The sequence below is a fragment of the Trachurus trachurus genome, assembly GCF_905171665.1.
Source record: "Trachurus trachurus genome assembly, chromosome: 10".
NCBI lineage: Eukaryota > Metazoa > Chordata > Actinopteri > Carangiformes > Carangidae > Trachurus > Trachurus trachurus.
The window spans coordinates 690,001-710,604 of record NC_139894.1 but is presented as its reverse complement, the minus strand read 5'-3'; the positions used below and the strand labels follow the sequence as shown (position 1 = coordinate 710,604).

Genomic DNA, 20,604 nt, shown 5'->3' with positions numbered 1-20,604 from the left:
TTTTGTTTTTTTTTTTTTTTTTTTTTTTTTTTTTTTGGGTTTGTTTTTTTTTTTTTTTTGTTCTCTCTCCCTGTTTCTTAAAGGAACGTGTAACTTTACTGCTTGGGCAATCCTGTGTATTGCTGCCACCGTTGTATCTAAAAAAGCGATGGATCGATCTGTCTTATCTTTTTATTCTTATCAGGTCAAGAGCTGAAAACCTGTTTGTGCTTTTTATTTGAGTGATAATGTAAAAAAAATAAAGAAAAAGAAAAACCACCACCGCCACCGACCCGTGGATGAATTCATGGACGGACGCGTCGTCTGAATGGAGCATGTTTCTGATCCTGTAGCTTCTGTACCGATGCACTTCATCTGTCATCATGTTGAAAACGAGCTCACCTGCCGACGAGAGAACTAAATTAAAGTGATTTACTGTTTTAAAACGCAGCGTCTACGACTCCTTCTTCACTCTGTCGACTCACAACTCCTCAAACTGGGATTGATTCTTTATTATATATAATAAAACAGACATTTTTTACTATAAATTAAACATTAAAGACTCATTCACCTGCATTGACTCATTGTATCAGTTACAACTAATCAATACGCACATTAGAGTTCAGTGTAAAAGGTGTTTTAGGATTCATTAATATATAATTATTTGGATTACAGAAAGTTATTCATAATGTTAATTCCATAATTGTTGAAATTACAATCTTAAAATCTATTATATACATGTTTTTTTTATTGTAATGGGAGTAATTAAACAATTTTAGGATGTATTTATACATAATTATTTGAATTACAGAAAATTATTCATAATAAAAGTTTTGTTGAGTTAATTCCATAATTGTCATGTATACATGTTTTTTTCATTGTTACAATTCATGGGTTGCAGTGACGTCACGTCGAAGGGACCGCCGCCATATTTGTGTCCGATTTGACAGTTCTCCTCATATGACAGCATGCAAACCACAGGATGGAAATGACAGTTTCTTGACAAAATGACAGGGTTTCATACATCCTGTCTGGGTTTATATCTCTATAAAAACAGACTAACTCTATATTATCCCACTTATTACACAGTTTATTAATTAATTAATTAATTTGAGACGTATGGTAATGTTGATCAAAGTCCGAAGTCCGGTCACTTCTCCGCTGTTTGCTCCTCACCCTCCCCCCGGTCGACTCGTGTGTAGTTGTTTTCAACGAGCTTTTGATAATCAATCAGTAGATTGATGAATTATCATGTAAATGTTACAATATGCGCATTTATGTCGTCCTGTCTGTCATAAGAGATGACGGTTACGGGACACGTTTGTGTCACGGACTCGCGGTGGCACAGACACAGCTGGTCACAGCTGTGACACTGCGCTGGCCCGTCCGCTCTGTCCGCTCTGATCGCAGGTTTGGTTCCAGCAGCGGTGAGGGAGGCAGAGAGCCTCCACTCTCCCTCTAACAAGCTACAAGTCATTTTTCTAACATCACAATTAGTCTGAAGCTGGTAAAAATGAAACACAAGGTAAAAATCCTTGATAGTTCTTCTGCCCTGCTCCGCTGATCAGAGCGGCGTCCCTAGCAACGGCCCGTTTTACTTAGCAACGGTCTGTTATACAGAAATAAAAGACTGAATGCAGAATCAGTGAGTAATTAATAAGAAAGTAATCAAAATGCAGAATTCAATATATCCATGTTATTAAAAAATAAAGTGAATCCCCTCTTTTAGTGAGACTTGTCACAGCCCATGCTGCCACTGATAGATGCCTGCAGTCAACTAGCCTATTTATTCCGCCTATAACTTTACGTCTTTTGGGATGGAATAAAACTGCAGTCCGGGGTTTCTTTGGCGACTGCTATCACAGTCAACAGCACAATATAATCCTGGCATCTTTCAAATAACGTAAATTTTCGGTCTCTTGCTGATTTCCTCCTACTACTCCACTTGTTCTGGTAACGTGACATGCTGTGATCTGTGCCCAGATTGCCCTGATTCGGACACAAATATGGCGGCGCAGAAACACAGTGACGTCATGTGAATCTAATGAATAAGTCAATATTTTTAGACTATTTAAATTGAAATAAAAATTTGAGTTGTGAATCTTTTTTTGTAAAGAATAAATCATTAAAATTGCAAATTATTATATATGTTTATTTCCGTCTGTCATTTTTAAACCTCTAAATGTTTAACTGCATTAATTAATAATCTATAATGTGTTAATTATTGTAATTTCATATTTAATCAATGAAGTTTTTTTAATTAATCCCATTAACCAGTTATTGATCAATGTTAGATCATTGATAAAGTAAAATCAGTAAATTACGACCTAATGTCAGAGAGTTGATAAATGATTGATAATAGATCAGATCAGTAAAATTACAAATTATAAGAAATAAAATAAAAAAGTAAAATATAAATATGTAAATGAACCTAATCTGCTCTAAATGTTTAACTGGATCAATAATCTATAATGTTTTTTAATTATTGTATTTTAATACTTAATTAAGTTTTATCGTTCATTATTTCACTGTTCAGTCTTTTGTTCCCGTAGCAACCATGATTTAGTGTGTTTCCAGCGATCTGATTGGTCGTCGGTAGTTTGACCTGATCTGAAGTTAAACTGAGGAGTTGGTTCAGCATCCCATAGCATAGCCCCTGGTAACCCTGACGACCAGAGTTACCCCCGACCCGAGCGAGGTTACCATGGTGACCTGCATGAGGTCCTGCTGCTGCTTCAAACTGACTGAAAAACTTTATTGTTCTTTAACAGCGGAGGTCATGAACAACAATGAAAAACACAGATTAAACACGTGGAAACCAAAATAATTAATGAACCTCGTCAATAATCAATCAGACTCTGTTTAATCTAATACTAATACTAATAATACTAATAATGTGTTTTATTAAACCACATGAAGATGAACTCTGCAGCTCTGAGGTTTGACCACTAGATGGAGACATGACACCACACTGACACACTGGGCTTCATCATTACTTTATTATAAACTGGTCTATCTACTTATATATAATTGTTCTTATTAATTCACATTCATTCATTCATTACTTTTTCTCATTAATTCACATCTTGTAATATAAACACACAAGGTCAAATATGTATATAAATATATATATCCTATATATATATGAATAGTTCATTTGCAAAAGCAGATAAGTGCCATTTTGAAAAAAACTGAGCTGAGGCTTTGTAATTATTCTTTGCATAGTGTTGTTTTCAATAAAACTTTATTTTTTTGAGATATGTCTGTTTTGTTACATCTCAAAGTCACTCAACTTTGGTTTGACTGATATCACCTTATGGAAATAAAAAATGAAGATTCTAGAATTTTATAAAAACGGAGATATCTATTGACCCCTTGCACGTGACGTCACGTTCCACTCGCGATAGCTCCGGACGCCATGATGGACGGCAAAAGAACAGTGAACGTCAATGTAATTGAATGGGCGCGTTATAGTTTTATGACATACCGGGGTTGTAGGGTTTCCCCTCCTTTTCCACTGAGCTGGTTCCAGTGCTGGTTCGGAGCCAGAGCCTGACTAGCACCGGTTCTTTGCTTTTCCACCGCTTAAAAAACGGTTATTGGTCCTTAAAACTGGTCTGAAGCACCAACTCCTTGCTGGTCTAGAGCTAAGAACCGGGGGCTGGCCACTGGCAGCGGGGTTACATGAGCAACAGGACCAGTGCGAAGATATACAGACACGTTATCGATGCCGTTATAAGTTAGTTTATCTACAGTGTATAGTCGATGTAAACACAGTTGAAGCTAACTAGCTGAGCTACATGCTGTGGCTAACAACAGCTAACGCTCGTATTAAACATAGCACCGTCACAACGTAGTTGCCGCCGCCCGCCGGCGGATCGCGGCGATTACAACGAAGACGGCTTCCTGTTTTCTTTTATTTGTCAGCCGGGTTTAATCAGAGAATGATCACAGACGTCGGGTCAGGTCTTCAACACCCACGGGTCGGACCAGGTTTTAATTTCCAGGTCCGTTAACTGTAGTTAGCAGCAGCAAAGACAGCAGCAGCTGCTGTATGGGGAGTGTGGCACTGACTGACGTTAGCTCCTTAGCAGTGGAAAAAGCACAGAAAACTGAGATATTCTACGGTGAATAACAAAAAAACAAACATATATTGCAACGGATGAGTAGATATTCTATTTTAAATAAGTGATAATGCTGTGAGGTTGTAGTGTGAAGTGATCGAGCCACATTGTTGGACGGCACCCATACACAGTACATTATCACTGAGCACTTTCTGCCGTCCGTCATGGTGTCGCCTCTCGCGTCACGTTCTAATTGTGACGTAGCTGCAAGGGGTCAATAGCTATAAACCTAAACTGTGTCAGAAACCAGCCATAGAGACCTAAACAATATATATAAATATATAGGTCAGATATATGTATGTATATAGAGAGACCTAAATATACACACGTGTGTTTTAGAGACCTAAACACAAAAAGTGTTAAAGGGACATTGTGTAACTATATCAATATATATCAAGCCTGCACAGATATGTAGGTTTGTTTATGCTTTTATTGCAGACAAATGTTACATAATTATGTCGGCTCTAATTAAACTGATATGGCATAATGTTTCAATAAACCTCATACATAGGCTACATAGTGTAACTTCTGCTGTTATCTATTCCCTAAAATTGATTATTTGGTTCTTCAGTCTGTTTGTCATCCCACTGATGCTGCATTCACCTGCAGTCGGGCGGACGGCCGTCGCTAACAAACCAGATTTTAGTCATTTTAGTCACAGAAGTCCAGAGAAAGACGGTAAAACCATCGTTTACCATCGTTGGTATTACGTCTGCCACTGTTGCAACTCTTATGTTTTATTTTCACTATTACCATATTTATTTATTTATTTATTATCATTACTATGAATAATCTTGCTGCTATGAGCACTTTGCACTTTGCCTACCTCATACATGTTTCGGTGTTGTCTATTGTCTAATTGTGTCTTTCTATGCCTCACCTTCGTATGGTAGCTTGTATTCTGTGGTGTAATTCTGTGTATTTGATCATTTTTATGTTATGTGTCGGGACTACAGATGGAAATTAGCTGGGAGCTAAATCTGGTGCAACCATCTTTTCATTTTTTTCTGCAAATGATTAATGTAATTGTAACACTGTCCCTTATTAAACTAATAAACTAAACTAAACATAGAAGCTTGTTTACGCCGTTACGACGGTGCAGCGGCTGTCGCCCGTCTGCCCAATTTCAGGTGAATGCAGCATGAAAAATACCATTGAGTTGCTTGAGATATACAACCACAACGCTGGATGGAGGAATTACTACACAATGTCCCTTTACTGTAAACACATGAGACCTACACTGCAAAAACTCAACATCTTACCAAGAATATTTCTCTTATTTCTAGTCAAAACAAATCTCATTCTACTTAAAATAAGACTCATCACATAAAAAGCAGCTTGTTTTTAGACACTTTTTACTTCTTTCAAGCAGATTTTCACTTGAAATAAGTAGAAAAATCTGATAGTGGAGCAAGTTTTTCTTTCTTATTACAAACACAAAAAACTTGCTTTCACTGGCAGATTTTTCTACTTATTTCATGTGAAATTAGTTTGAAACAAGTGAAAATGATCTAAAAACAAGTTAATTTTTAGGTGATGAGTCTTATTTTAAGTGGAAAGAGTTTAGTTTTGACTAGAAATGAGACAAATATTCTTGGAAAGATTTTGAGTTTTTGCAGTGTAAACACTGTGTGTGTGTGTGTGTGTGTGTGTGTGTGTGTGTGTGTGTGTGTGTGTGTGTGTGTGTGTGTGTGTGTGTGTGTGTGTGTGTGTTTCAACTTCCAACTTTAAACTTTATTGTCCCCAAAGGGAAATTCATGTTGCAGAAAACACAGAACACATCGAGCACATCCACACAAACTACACAACATGGAACAACATTGAATGGCGGTAGTAAATAAATAAGAGTGTATCATAACTGTGTGTGTGTAGGTGTGTGTGTGTGTGTGTGTGTGTGTGTGTGTGTGTGTGTGTGTGTGTGTGTGTGTGTGTGTGTGTGTGTGTATCTATCCTTCGCTCTCTCAGGACTTTTCTACACTTCATTGGTTTCACTTGAACTCACCATGAACCATCGAGTGTGTGTGTGAGGACAGACGGGGCGGTGCGTTGTGGTGCAGTGGTTAGCGCGGCCGTAGCCCCATGTAGAGGCTATACAGTCCTCAACGCAGTCCTCACCCGGTTCAAATCCCGCGTCGGGCGGCCCTTTGCTGCATGATGTCATTCCCCCTTTCCTGTCTGTCTCACTGTGCTGTCAAATAAATAATAAAAAAAGCCCAAAATATAGGCTGCAGGTGTGTGTGTGTGTGTGTGTGTGTGTGTGTGTGTGTGAGCAATAAAAACCAACAGAATCTGGTGAAATAATGAAATCAGTATGAATATGAAGCAGTAAAACGATCGTCAGTGTTAAAGCAGAAGTGAGTGATATATTTGTGTTAATATAAGTCTTAAATAGTTATATCTTCCGACAGCAATCACTTACATAGAGTGTTTGGACTGAAATACGGGTCTCTCAGTCACTCTGCTCTGCTCTGAGCCGAGGAGAAAACATTTATCGTATCCTACAGTTTTTATCCAATGAGGAGAGAGAACGGCATGCAGGGCTGTGTGTGCAGCCAAGGAACGCCGTGAATGTGGTGACGTAGCGACGAGGACTGTTATGGTGCGTTCAGGGAAACTCGTATTTTTCCGACCGTGAAGTTGTACCAGTTCGATCTGGTACGAGTTCACGGGTCAGAAGTTACGAGTGGCCGTTATAGTGACTTTCACAGGTAAAACAGGTCGGAGAAACACGAGTGGGTTGCCTGGAACGCTACAAAGTCGTAAATTGTGACTTGAAGCTGTAATTTACGATTTCAAAAGCCTGCCTGGAACGCAGCATTAGCCAAAACCACCGGATCACTCACTTCTGCTTTAATATTTTTTATATTTGAAATGTAAATACAATTAAATAATTCAAAACTTGTTCAGAATATAAATAACTGTACAGTATTTTTTTTTTATATTAAAACTACAAATCAATGTTAAAAAAAAAAAAAAAAAGGAAAAACATCCAGAAGGTTCAAAACATATGACGAAGGTGCTGTTTGGTGGGAATGTTGGTCAAAAAAGGAAAATCCAAGGCAGAAGCTTTACAAATCAGTGTGTATGGATTTAAATTAAGATATAGGCTATAAACATAGACATTTCTAATACGACTAATTCAATATATAGCTAATAATGCCAATCCAATGTACTTATATTATAATTCGTATTAAGTTACATCTACAAAATATTATGTTTAGGCCTATATATTTTTGAAAATTTAAAAACAGAACCAAAAATCTTAAGTACGTAGTTATAATTAAATAATTCAAATAAAAAAATAAGTCCTTCATTTAGAAATGACTTCACTATTATCAAAATGACGAATTAAAAAGTTTATATTTATTCATGTAGCAACAACTTCAAAACTGCAGAGTAGGAGTGTGTGTGTGTGTGTGCAGGGCCGTTGTATAGGGGAGAAAGGTGGTGATAACTCTAGGGGCCCAGCGCCCAGTGGGGCCCATAAAAAACCCCAGTAGTCTAATCTTTGTATGACTGATTTATTCTGCGTAAGACCCTGACTAATACTCATAGTACACTGTAAAAACTCTACATGTTACCAAGAATATTTGTCTTATTTCTTGTCCAAATGTCTCATTTCTAGTCAAAACTAATCTATTTCCACTTAAAATAAGACTCATCACCTAAAAATTAACTTGTTTTTAGATCATTTTCACTTAAATTCACAATAAATAGAAAAATCTGCCAGTGAAAGTAAGTTTTTTTGTGCTTGTAATAAGGAAGAAAAACTTGCTCCACTATCAGATTTTTCTACTTATTTCAAGTGAAAATCTGCTTGAAAGAAGTAAAAAGTGTCTAAAAACAAGCTGCTTTTAATATGATGAGTCTTATTTTAAGTAGAATGAGATTTGTTTTGACTAGAAATAAGACAAATGTTCTTGCTAAGATAGTTGAGTTTTTGCAGTGTAATGCTGCATTAGCATCAAAACAAAGAAGGCTAAATAAAAAACCATAATACATACGTAGTCTAAGAAAAAAAAAGGAAAAGTTAGGGGGAGGGGCCCACTTTAGTATTCTTTAAGGGGGCCCAGAATTCCTAGCAACGGCCCTGCTGTGTGTGTGTGTGCGTGCTGAAATCATCAGAAACGAGACGAGCTGCGACGGAGGTTTTATTATTTGCGGTTTTTAATGTTTTTTGTTTCCATGGTTACACAGATCCTTGAGTTGAGTAACAGAAAAAAAAAAGAAAAAAAAAATTGGAATTGAGATGCGACTCCTTTAACAACCTCGACATTAAATGTTCAAAAACAGGTAAAGAGATGTTTTGTTCAGAAAACCTTTAATCGTTAATAGAATTAGTAGTAGGACATATTTCAATAAATATTCAGGTATATACAGATACAGCAGAAACGGTACATTCTTTTTTCTCTTCAAATTGCTTCTCTTTTTTCTCTTTTTTCTCTTTTTGTACAAGCCAAAATATCTGCCATTGTATTTATATTCATGCAAAATATCGTTTTCAGATTAATGAAAAATAAAAAGGATTTGCTGAACGTTTCTTTTTTTTTTCTTACGTTTTTTTTTCTTTTTTTTGCTCATCCTGCGGCGCTCTCAGATTATTATTATTTAAGCTTCATCGATAATAACGAGCGTCGTCGTCGTCGACTCGTCATAATAAAATCTCTGCAAATCAAACGCGGGTGCACTTTGTGCCAAGTTAAGTAACACACACAAGAGATCGAAGCGAGTAAAAAGCAAAAAAGTAAAAAGTATATAATAATAATAATAATAAGGCCATTCCAGCTGTGCAACGGAAAAACAGACCAGAATAAGAAGAATTAGAAGAATCATCCTAATCATCATAATAATAATAATCATAATAATCATAATAATAATGTTTCATTTAGTTCACAGCAGTTCAGAGTCACTGTATCGTCCTCGGTAAATACAGTAAAATACAATAGAACCAAACCAACGAACCCCCATAGGAAGAGAATCCAATAATAATCCAGAATAATCCATAATAATCCATTTAAATCAAACCATGCTACTTTTTAAAAACTTCCCCAAAAAACAACACAACGTCGTTTTTTCTTCTTTTCAAGTCCCGTACGTCCACATCGTCCGTGTCTCTCAGTGTTGTCATAGAAACTGAGAGTCCCGTCCCCCCATTGCACAGCATCACAACGATGATTAATAACAGTTGATGTGAAGTGAAGAAGCTTTTTAACATGACGACTATGATGATACACAAACAGCCACAGAGAGGGAAGGGAAGGGGTTAATACGTGGGGGATATCTCCATGGAAACGGGACGGATGATGATGATGATGATGAAGCTCGTTCGTTCATTCGTTCGTCTTTTTTTTTTTCCTCTTTTATAGTAGTAATAGTAATTATTATTTGCATATTGTGATAACGCTTTATGCTGCGTTCAAGACGACTCGGAAAAAGTCGGAAAAAAACCCAAAGTGCTTCGAGTTGTAAAAAAAAAAAATGAATTGAACGGCGTCGAACTCGGAAATAATTACAGGTCAGAAACTCTGGTATCATATCAGAGCTCCGACTTTCCGACTTTACGTCACGACAACATCAAAACATGGCGTCATGCCCTCGTCTTAAACGGTTAGAATTTAGACATTTTAAGTTCTTTGTTGAGGTTTGAATGTGTATATTTTTTGTGTATTATTGCAGTAGCCTGTATGAAATACGTTTATATTTAGCTGTGATTGTTGTATGGTGTGAAATTGTGTTTCCTCGTATGTGACGGAAATAAGGTTTAACTGTTATCAAGGCTGTAACATTATATGTGCACTCATCTGCAGCATCATTATTTACTGCTGCATTGATTTTTCCTATTCGGCTATGAGCCACAACAATACGCCAAACTTCCTTCAGGTAGCCATGTTTTTTTTTCTTCCGAGTTGGGATTTCCGACCTTTTGAGTTGTTATGAACGCAGCATTAATCGTCTTTTGGCACAAAGAGAGACTATGGCACAGAGAGAAGACCAGAACAAGTTGGCTAAATGTACGATCTGTTTGAGTTCTGCATTGTCTCGTTTGTTTTGGCATCGACGTTTGTGTGTTTTCGGGACATTCGGGCTTCCGTAGCTTCAGGCGTTCAGACGTTAACGAGAGGCTAAACACGACGTTTTAGCTTAAAACTGTTATGTTAACGAGCAAAGTTCTTGTCGTGTTTTTTTTTTTTGCTTCCTGCTGCTACAAACACAAGTAGCTAAACACACGTGTCGTGTCATGTGTCATGTGTCATGTGACCTGTGAGGAAGTCTTGTGTTAGCCTAGCGTTAGCTCTTAAGGCCGTTAACACACCGGGGACGTGACGAATAAAAAGACACGAAATTGCGAAATTTTCGTTTATTTGCGAAAATGGCGAAAGCTTAGGAAAATATCGATCTCACTCTGACAAAAAAAAAAGTTGCATTTTCGCCGCGTAACATGTGAAAGTAGCCGACTCGTGATGAAAAACAAGAGTTATTGACGCGCTAATCATTCGCCCGAAAAACACGTCCCCACGCTGTAAAACGTAAACCTTTAGCTGCGCTTTGTCGTAACTTCCCCTGTGACATCATTGGAAACCTAAAAAGCTGCCGTTTGCTGTTAGCTCACGTTGCTACGCTGCGTCTACATAGGGTTAGCATAGCATACACTCAATGTTATTATTAGCAAGCTAACGACAAAAAAGCTATCTGTGGTGAGTTCACTGACAAACCGTGAAAAGAGGGAAAAAAACTCGACCTTTCTGAAACTTCCTGTCCTAGCTGTGTTTTGTTAGCGTGTTTGTTAGCTTTTTTGGCTAAACACCACGCACGCACGCCCGCGCGTTTTCGCTCATTTTGCTACATTTTCTTGTTTAGGCTACATTAAGCAAAGCAAAGCCACAATCTAACCTGGCTAACATTAGCATTAGCGCTGTGCTAACTGCTATTCAAACTATAAAAGAGAGAGACGCGTTTAATTTTTTTTTTTACTGCAACGTGTTCCCAGCAAGCGGATTAGCATGCGTGCTAGCTTATCGACTAGCTTACCATGCCTAGCAGCCTACTCTTCTTCTCGCACTCTGAAAGCTGCTAGCGGGCTAATGTTAGCATCACCTCTGAGCTGCTCGGTTTCTGTCTCGTCCTCAGTGAAACTGAAAAACCTGTTGCTAAATTTGATCGAACTAAAAGGAGTTAAACTTCGTCCTCCAAGCTGTAACGTCACCGTGTCTGGGATCAGTTTATTGATCATTGATAGATCATTTATAGCCTATTAATGAATCCACCTTCACTGCAACTTCTTAAAATTCACCTTTTTACCCAATGTTTTGGAGACATTTGACTTTCCTATAACCTTGTCTGTTTTTTCCTTTGTCTTTTTCTATGTTCTTTCGCTTATTGGCTTTTCTACTCTTTCCCCCGATGGTGTTTATTGTAACTTATCTTGTGTATTGAGACAGTGTTGCTACCAAGGTGATTTTACACTTTAAATAAATTGAACTGAACTGAAACGTTTCCTATGGCACGGAAGAGTTCACGTGGTGACGTCGTCTGGCCCTTCACATCGGACAGACCGACACAATGTGATGAGACACAAACACACCTGTAAAACATCTGTAACACATCTGTAACATCTGTAACACACCTGTAACACACCTGTAACACATCTGTAACACACTGTGACTGTGAACTCGTTTGAACAAGAGCAACCTGCAACGTCACATTGAAAAATAAAAAATAAAAACTGTTGTTGGTTTTACAGCAGGAACAGGCAGGTGATCAATAAATAAATTAACACAAACAGTTCTGTAAAAAAGAATTGTACAAGAATGCAAAGAGAAATATTACATATCAAAACAATTTGTAGCTATACAGCAGAATTACTTCTATCTGTTTGTCTGAACTCAAACTCATCGTGATTATTGTGAATGAATCCAGATGTTTCAAAGACACAGAAACGAAACTAAAACATCTTTGGTTTCAGAAACCAAGTCGGACCGAAGCTTCAAAACATTTGAACAAGTGGAGATTTTTTTTTTTTTTTCTTCCAGTGAAATGTTTGTTTCCATGACGACCGACAGGTGATAAAACACGACTCTGAACCGTTTTACTGTGTTGTGTTAAATTGTCCTCGTACAGGAAGGAAGTCACACGACCACGACGACAGTGTTTTAAGTACATTTTTGATCTTCACGATAAAAGCTCAGTCGACCGTTTTTTATTTAAGTTTAAACTTGTTCACAGACGAGATGAACGGCTCAGCTGACGTCACGGCGCCTAGCCTAGCTCGTTAGCCTAGCTCATTAGCCTAGCTTAGCATCAACACTGGGGAGAGAAAGGGGGAAACCGGCTAGCCTAGCTCTATACGACTAGCGACAACTAAACAAGCAGCCGAGCTAATGTACACGCTTGTATCTCCAGCGCTGGAAACGACACGTGGAAGCAGCCGTGCTAAGCTAGGCTAGGCTAACAACTACGACAGAAAACCGAACAGAACAGAAAAAAAAGGCTAAAAAGGAGTTTGCTACGAGAAAAGACAAACGTTGTGACACGTAGAATAAATCTGAATAAATCTGAGTCTGAAACGCGTTCGTTTCAGGTTTTTTGCTACAAAATTTTGGAAATTTCACTGGTTGTTTTTTAAAACCTCAGTAAATTTTCTGTGGTGAAGTTAAAGAAGCACTTTGGGAGTTTGTTTTTCTGTGAGTAAACGAAGCAGACGAGACGAGATGACGGGAACAAACGGGGGAAAATGAACGAGTGAGAAGGAGTTTTTTTTTATTCATCTTTATTCCGTCGTCCCTTCATCTTCTCTGCTCCTTCGGCTTCAATCAACGAGACTCCGTTTAGCGTTTAGCGGCAAGAATTCACGGCGAGAACGAACATCTCACTCACAGATGTGGGTGTTTCTGAGGAGGGGGTTGTGGGGTAGTGGGGGGGGGCTAACAGGAAGTAAATTAACATAATTGCATATAGTGGTTAGTCGTTGCATAGAGAAGCTGCGAAAGAAAACAAAAAAAACCCGGACGGACGAAGGTGAAGGAAAGAAGCTGCAGGACGAAGACGAAGAGATGGAAGTTCAGGTCATTAAGGTAGAACAGGTGTTTGAATCTGTACAGTTTTTACTACATTATGTGTCCTCTCAGCTGGGGGGTCGGGGTGTTTGGGGGGGGGGTCACGTTAAGGCCGGGAAGACCAAAGCAACAAGGAAGGAAGGAAGGAAGCACTAATCATCAGATGTAAACATGTCAATGTCTCGGTCCCAGCGAGGACGACGTCCAACCAGCAACAGAGTTTAAAAACACAGAAGATTGAGAGTAGAGTCCCGTCTGGCCGTATTTAAGCCCCGCCCACCTCGTTCATCATTGGCACATGAATCAAGAAACAAAAAAAGGAGTTGGGGGGTGGGGCAGGGGGGCATTTAAGGTGTAGAAGGGGGGCAGATTGACACAGATACATGATGTCATTGTCTCCACAGCGTCTCTTAGTTTGTCTGTTTGTCGTCCAGTGGAGCGATCGATCGATCGACAGAAGCAGCAAAAAACCTCGAGTGTCTCTCAAGTCCTCGAAGGTCTCGTGGTGTCGGTGGTTTTTGTTTGGGGGTGGGGCAACGGGGTGGGGCAACGGGGTGGGGCAACGGGGTGGGGCAAGGTGGGGGGGCAGGAAAAGCATTGACAAGTGCTGGCAATAGTTACACATAGAAGCAAATCTAGATATAGACGATATAGAAAGTGATGGAAGCACCGACGTCCTCTTTATGTCTTTTTTTTTTTGTTTTAGTTTTTCTCTTTTTTCTTTTCCTCCTCGTTTCTCCACCTTCAGTGTTTTTTATTTCCATGTACGATATAAGATATATTATAGAGTATATTACACCCCAAAACCCCCCACTTCACTTCACCCTGTCACATAGAGTCTCCGTCTCATTGGACGTTGGACAGGAAGTCGTACGAACGTCATTTCTGTGTCATTTTTCATCTTTTTCATTTAATTATATTGCCACATTCATATTTCATGCATTTTACTGCATTGCTATTGCACTGGTCCGGATTATTCAGGGATGGCGAGGCGAGGCGAGGCGAGGGGGGGGGGGGGGGGGCGAGGGGCAGAAAGAAGACGGGGGAAGAGAAGAGAAGAGAAAGCAATAATAGATACGTGAAGGAAGTGATGTGCAGTGGGAGGAGGAGTCATCGCCACGGAAGCATCGGAGGAAAACAAAGGAAGGAAGGAGGCGTGGTTTTTCTTGCAAAAGGGGGCGTGGCTTCTTCTCCGGTTGAAGTCGCCTCTCCTCCTCCTCCTCCTCCTTCTCCTCCTCCTCCTCCTCCTTCTCCTCCTCCTCCTCCTCTACTGATTGTGGACGTCCTCGCTGCGGATGATCTTGTACGTGATCCAGTAGAAAATGTTAAAAATGAGGAAGACGAGCGGGAAGGCCACGCGGGACACGGTGTCGATGCGCTTGGCGCGGCCGATGAACAGCTTCTTCATCTCCTCGATGCTCTTCTCGGGCGCGGCCGACGACGAGGTCGGGGCGTTGTTGTTGTTGCCCTTGACGGCCATGCCGTCCTTGGCCTGCAGGCAGGCGGGGCCCATCCCGTAGCCGGGGAAACTGAAGCGGCCCTCGCCCGTCTCATCCTCCTGCAACACAGGCCAAGACTCAGGCTGTTAGGAACCAGAGAAAGACGTTACTGTTGGAGGTGTGTGTGTAGCACATGTGCACGTCACTCTTTTAGTTTAGTTTAGTTTAGTTTAGTGAGTTCTTCAGACACAAACACATGATGCTGCACTGCAAAAACTCAACATCTTTGCAAGAATATTTGTCTTGTTTCTTGTCAAAATGTCTAATTTCTAGTCAAAACTAAACTCTTTCCACTTAAAATAAGACTCATCGCCTAAAAATTAACTTGTTTTTAGATCAAGTTTTTTGTGTTTGTAATAAGGAAGAAAAACTTGCTCCATTATCAGATTTTTCTACTTATTTCAAGTGAAAATCTGCTTGAAAGAAGTAAAAAGTGTCTAAAAACAAGCTGCTTTTTAATGTGATGAGTCTTATTTTAAGTAGAATGAGATTAGTTTTGACTAGAAATAAGACAAATATTCTTGGTAAGATTTTGAGTTTTTGCAGTGTGATGATGATGAAGATCATGATGATGATGATGATGGGAAAATGAGACAAACTTACTCTAACGTCAGTGAGCAGACAGATGGTTATTGATGATGATAGATGATGACAGATGAGCAGCTGATGGGTCCACACAGTCACTAGATAAAGATAAAAGGATGAAAGTTTCCTAAATCTTGTCTCAAGGAAATTTAAATCGAACGCAACTGACAAACAATTGTCAGAAAATTCTACAATTTTGAAATTTGACTTTTTTTTTTTTTTTTTTTGAATATGAGATTTGCATAGAAAATGACCTTACATACATACCGGCTGTATCTATCTTGATACACACATTTTCAACACGGTTCTATATAAAGTAGTTTTACTTTGCATCAATGCAGTAACTATTCCTATTGAAGTTTCAGTGAAAATTTTCAAGTTTTTCTCACGTTATCTTTTTCAAAATTGGCAAAAATATTCATGAGGAAACACATTTGGGTCCCTGACTGACAGCGGCCATATTGGATGTCCCAATTGGAGACAGCGGCCATATTGGATGTCCCATAGTGAAGACAGCGGCCATATTGGATGTGTTGGATGTCCCATAGTGAAGACAGCGGCCATATTGGATGTCCCATAGTGAAGACAGCGGCCATATTGGATGTCCCAAGTGAAGCCAGCGGCCATATTGGATGTCCCATAGTGAAGACAGCAGCCATATTGGATGTCCCATAGTGAAGACAGCAGCCATATTGGATGTCCCAATTGGAGACAGCGGCCATATTGGATGTCCCATAGTGAAGGCTGCTGGTGCATAAATAACTAACTGCCCCCTGGTGGATTATCTGATCACTGCATGTATTTGATTGTATACATTAGGTTTTTCAGTGAGGATGTAGAGGTCTGAAAAACTCTGTATTTTCATGTATCAAATTTGATAGAAATGGCGACATAGAGTGAGGAAGACGTTTCACCAGGCTGAGACTGGTCAGATGTGAACATGAACTGATGAAGGTGAAACGTCTTCCTAGACTAATAACCAAGTCCAGTTGCTTTCGATTTAAATTTCCTTGAGATAACTATGACCTGGACAAATGAGAATATTCACAGGCTTTTTCCTAAATCTTCTAACTTGTTGTTTAATCGTTGCACTGCAAAAACTCAAAATCTTTCCAAGAATATTTGTCTCATTTCTTGTCAAAATGTCTCATTTCTAGTCAAAACTAATCTCTTTCCACTTAAAATAAGACTCATCGCCTAAAAGTCAACTTGTTTTTAGACACTTTTTACTTCTTTCAAGCAGATTTTCACTTGAAATAAGTAGAAAAATCTGCCAGTGAAAGCAAGTTTTTTGTTCTTGTAATAAGAAAGAAAAACTTGCTCCACTATCAGATTTTTCTACTTATTTCAAGTGAAAATCTGCTTGAAAGAAGTAAAAAGTGTCTAAAAACAAGCTGCTTTTTATGTGATGAGTCTTATTTTAAGTAGAATGAGACTTGTTATTACTAGAAATGACATTTTGACTAGAAATAAGACAAATATTCTTGGTGAGATTTTGAGTTTTTGCAGTGTGACTCCTGGTGGGATCAAAGTGGTCAGTAAGACACGGTGACGTCATCATGAAGCTTTCAGTCGTCACACAGCTGCTGACTGATGCTAATGCTAACTGATGCTAATGCTAACTGATGCTAAGGCTAACTGATGCTAATGCTAACTGATGCTAAGGCTAACTGATTAACACTGTTCACCGCTGAATCAACCACAGACTCATCGGTGAGAAAAACAACAGCATCGTCAGCATATTAACACTGTTCACCACTGAATCAACCACAGACTCATCGGTGAGAAAAACAACAGCATCATCAGCATATTAACACTTATTATTGGCTGTTTGATTCCATCGATCCGGCTGCTGCTGAGGACATTCATCCATTCATCGTTCATTCATTCATCCATCGATCTATCCATCCGTCCATCCATCAATTGATCCATTCATTCATCCATACATCCAACCATCCATCCATCAATCTATCAAACGATCCGTTCATCCATCAATCCATCCAATAATCATCCATCCATCCATCAATTGATCATCTATCCATCAATCATCCACCCATCAATCCATCCATCCATCCATCCATCAATTGATCCAACCATCCATCCATCCATCCATCAATCATCCATCAATCCATCAATTGATTCATCCATCCATCAATTGATTCATCCATCCATCAATTGATTCATCCATCCATCCATCCATCAATTGATTCATCATCTATCCATCAATCATCCATCAATCCATCCATCCATCCGTCCATCCATCCATCCATCCAATAATCATCCATCCATCCATCAATTGATTCATCCATCCATCCGTCAATCATCCATCCATCCATCCATCCATCCATCCATCCATCCATCCAACCAACCATCCATCCATCCATCCATTGTTCATTCATCCATCCATCCATCCATTCATCCATCCATTGTTCATTCATCCATCCATTGTTCATTCATTCATCTATCCATCCATCCATCCATCCATCCATTGTTCATCCATCCATCCATCCATCCATCCATCCATCCATCCATCCATCCATCCATCCATCCATCCATCCATCCATCCATCCGTCCAAAACAATCTAAAACAACTCTGTGTGTTAACGTTGTGTTATTATCTCATAGTGTGGTGAATGTGCAGCTCCACATCCACCAGTCCACCAGTCCACCAGAGCGTTGTGGAGTTGTTGGATTGTGTATTTGAGGAGTTTGATGAGGGAAACCAAGAAATCCCATAATGAGCCTCCATAGCGTAGCTCTGAGCAGCTCACGGCTCTGCTCCGCCGTTCTAAAAACAGCTTGCACCGACAATTAAAGGTAACAAACCTACTGCTATTATGACTATAGGGATTATGGCAATGGGCCAATTTGACAAAATGTTGAACTATCCCTTTAAGACTTTAGGTTTTAAATAGGTTTAAATTAGGTTTAGAGTGATGGTTAAGTTTAGGCATTTGTTTTGGATGGTTAAGGTTAGGGGCTATAGAGAATACATTATGTCAATGAGTGTCCCCACAAAGATAGCATTACAAGGATGTGTGTGTGTGTGTGTGTAGGTGACTGATGCTAATGCTAACTGATGCTAAAGCTAACTGATGCTAATGCTAACTGATGCTAAGGCTAACTGATTAACACTGTTCACCGCTGAATCAACCACTGACTCATCGGTGAGAAAAACAACAGCATCATCAGCATATTAACACTTATTATTGGCTGTTTGATTCCATCGATCCGGCTGCTGCTGAGGACATTCATCCATTCATCGTTCATTCATTCATCCATCGATCTATCCATCCGTCCATCCATCAATTGATCCATTCATTCATCCATACATCCAACCATCCATCCATCAATCTATCAAACGATCCGTTCATCCATCAATCCATCCAATAATCATCCATCCATCCATCAATTGATCATCTATCCATCAATCATCCACCCATCAATCCATCCATCCATCCATCCATCAATTGATCCAACCATCCATCCATCCATCCATCCATCCATCCATCCATCCATCAATCATCCATCAATCCATCAATTGATTCATCCATCCATCAATTGATTCATCCATCCATCCATCAATTGATTCATCCATCCATCCATCCATCAATTGATTCATCATCTATCCATCAATCATCCATCAATCCATCCATCCATCCGTCCATCCATCCATCCATCCAATAATCATCCATCCATCCATCAATTGATTCATCCATCCATCCGTCAATCATCCATCCATCCATCCATCCATCCATCCATCCATCCATCCATCCATCCATCCAACCAACCATCCATCCATCCATCCATTGTTCATTCATCCATCCATCCATCCATTCATCCATCCATTGTTCATTCATCCATCCATTGTTCATTCATTCATCTATCCATCCATCCATCCATCCATTGTTCATCCATCCATCCATCCATCCATCCATCCATCCATCCGTCCAAAACAATCTAAAACAACTCTGTGTGTTAACGTTGTGTTATTATCTCATAGTGTGGTGAATGTGCAGCTCCACATCCACCAGTCCACCAGTCCACCAGAGCGTTGTGGAGTTGTTGGATTGTGTATTTGAGGAGTTTGATGAGGGAAACCAAGAAATCCCATAATGAGCCTCCATAGCGTAGCTCTGAGCAGCTCACGGCTCTGCTCCGCCGTTCTAAAAACAGCTTGCACCGACAATTAAAGGTAACAAACCTACTGCTATTATGACTATAGGGATTATGGCAATGGGCCAATTTGACAAAATGTTGAACTATCCCTTTAAGACTTTAGGTTTTAATTAGGTTTAAATTAGGTTTAGAGTGATGGTTAAGTTTAGGCATTTGTTTTGGATGGTTAAGGTTAGGGGCTATAGAGAATACATTATGTCAATGAGTGTCCCCACAAAGATAGCATTACAAGGATGTGTGTGTGTGTGTGTGTGTAGGTGACTGATGCTAATGCTAACTGATGCTAAGGCTAACTGATGCTAAAGCTAACTGATGCTAATGCTAACTGATGCTAAGGCTAACTGATTAACACTGTTCACCGCTGAATCAACCACTGACTCATCGGTGAGAAAAACAACAGCATCATCAGCATATTAACACTTATTATTGGCTGTTTGATTCCATCGATCCGGCTGCTGCTGAGGACATTCATCCATTCATCGTTCATTCATTCATCCATCGATCTATCCATCCGTCCATCCAATAATTGATCCATTCATTCATCCATACATCCAACCATCCATCCATCAATCTATCAAACGATCCGTTCATCCATCAATCCATCCAATAATCATCCATCCATCCATCAATTGATCATCTATCCATCAATCATCCACCCATCAATCCATCCATCCATCCATCCATCCATCAATTGATCCAACCATCCATCCATCCATCCATCCATCCATCCATCCATCCATCCATCCATCCATCAATCATCCATCAATCCATCAATTGATTAATCCATCCATCAATTGATTCATCCATCCATCCATCAATTGATTCATCCATCCATCCATCCATCAATTGATTCATCATCTATCCATCAATCATCCATCAATCCATCCATCCATCCGTCCATCCATCCATCCATCCAATAATCATCCATCCATCCATCAATTGATTCATCCATCCATCCGTCAATCATCCATCCATCCATCCATCCATCCATCCATCCATCCAACCAACCATCCATCCATCCATTGTTCATTCATCCATCCATCCATCCATTCATCCATCCATTGTTCATTCATCCATCCATTGTTCATTCATTCATCTATCCATCCATCCATCCATCCATTGTTCATCCATCCATCCATCCATCCATCCATCCATCCATCCATCCATCCATCCATCCATCCATCC

The 20,604-nt window shown here is 39.5% G+C and overlaps 1 protein-coding gene across 4 annotated transcripts in view; it reads right to left on the bottom strand.

The window, feature by feature from the left end:
- Nucleotides 1-14,423: 14,423 nt before the first annotated feature.
- The window catches only part of glra1 (glycine receptor, alpha 1), a gene marked incomplete at both ends in the record, with an annotated part of 156,060 nt that continues 149,879 nt past the window's right edge, over nucleotides 14,424-20,604 (bottom strand). For all 4 annotated transcript variants that reach the window (XM_083980419.1, XM_083980421.1, XM_083980420.1 and 1 more), the window contains one exon: nucleotides 14,424-14,714. In XM_083980419.1, coding sequence (XP_083836545.1) covers nucleotides 14,424-14,714 — 291 coding nt within the window. The remainder of the gene's footprint in view (nucleotides 14,715-20,604) is intronic.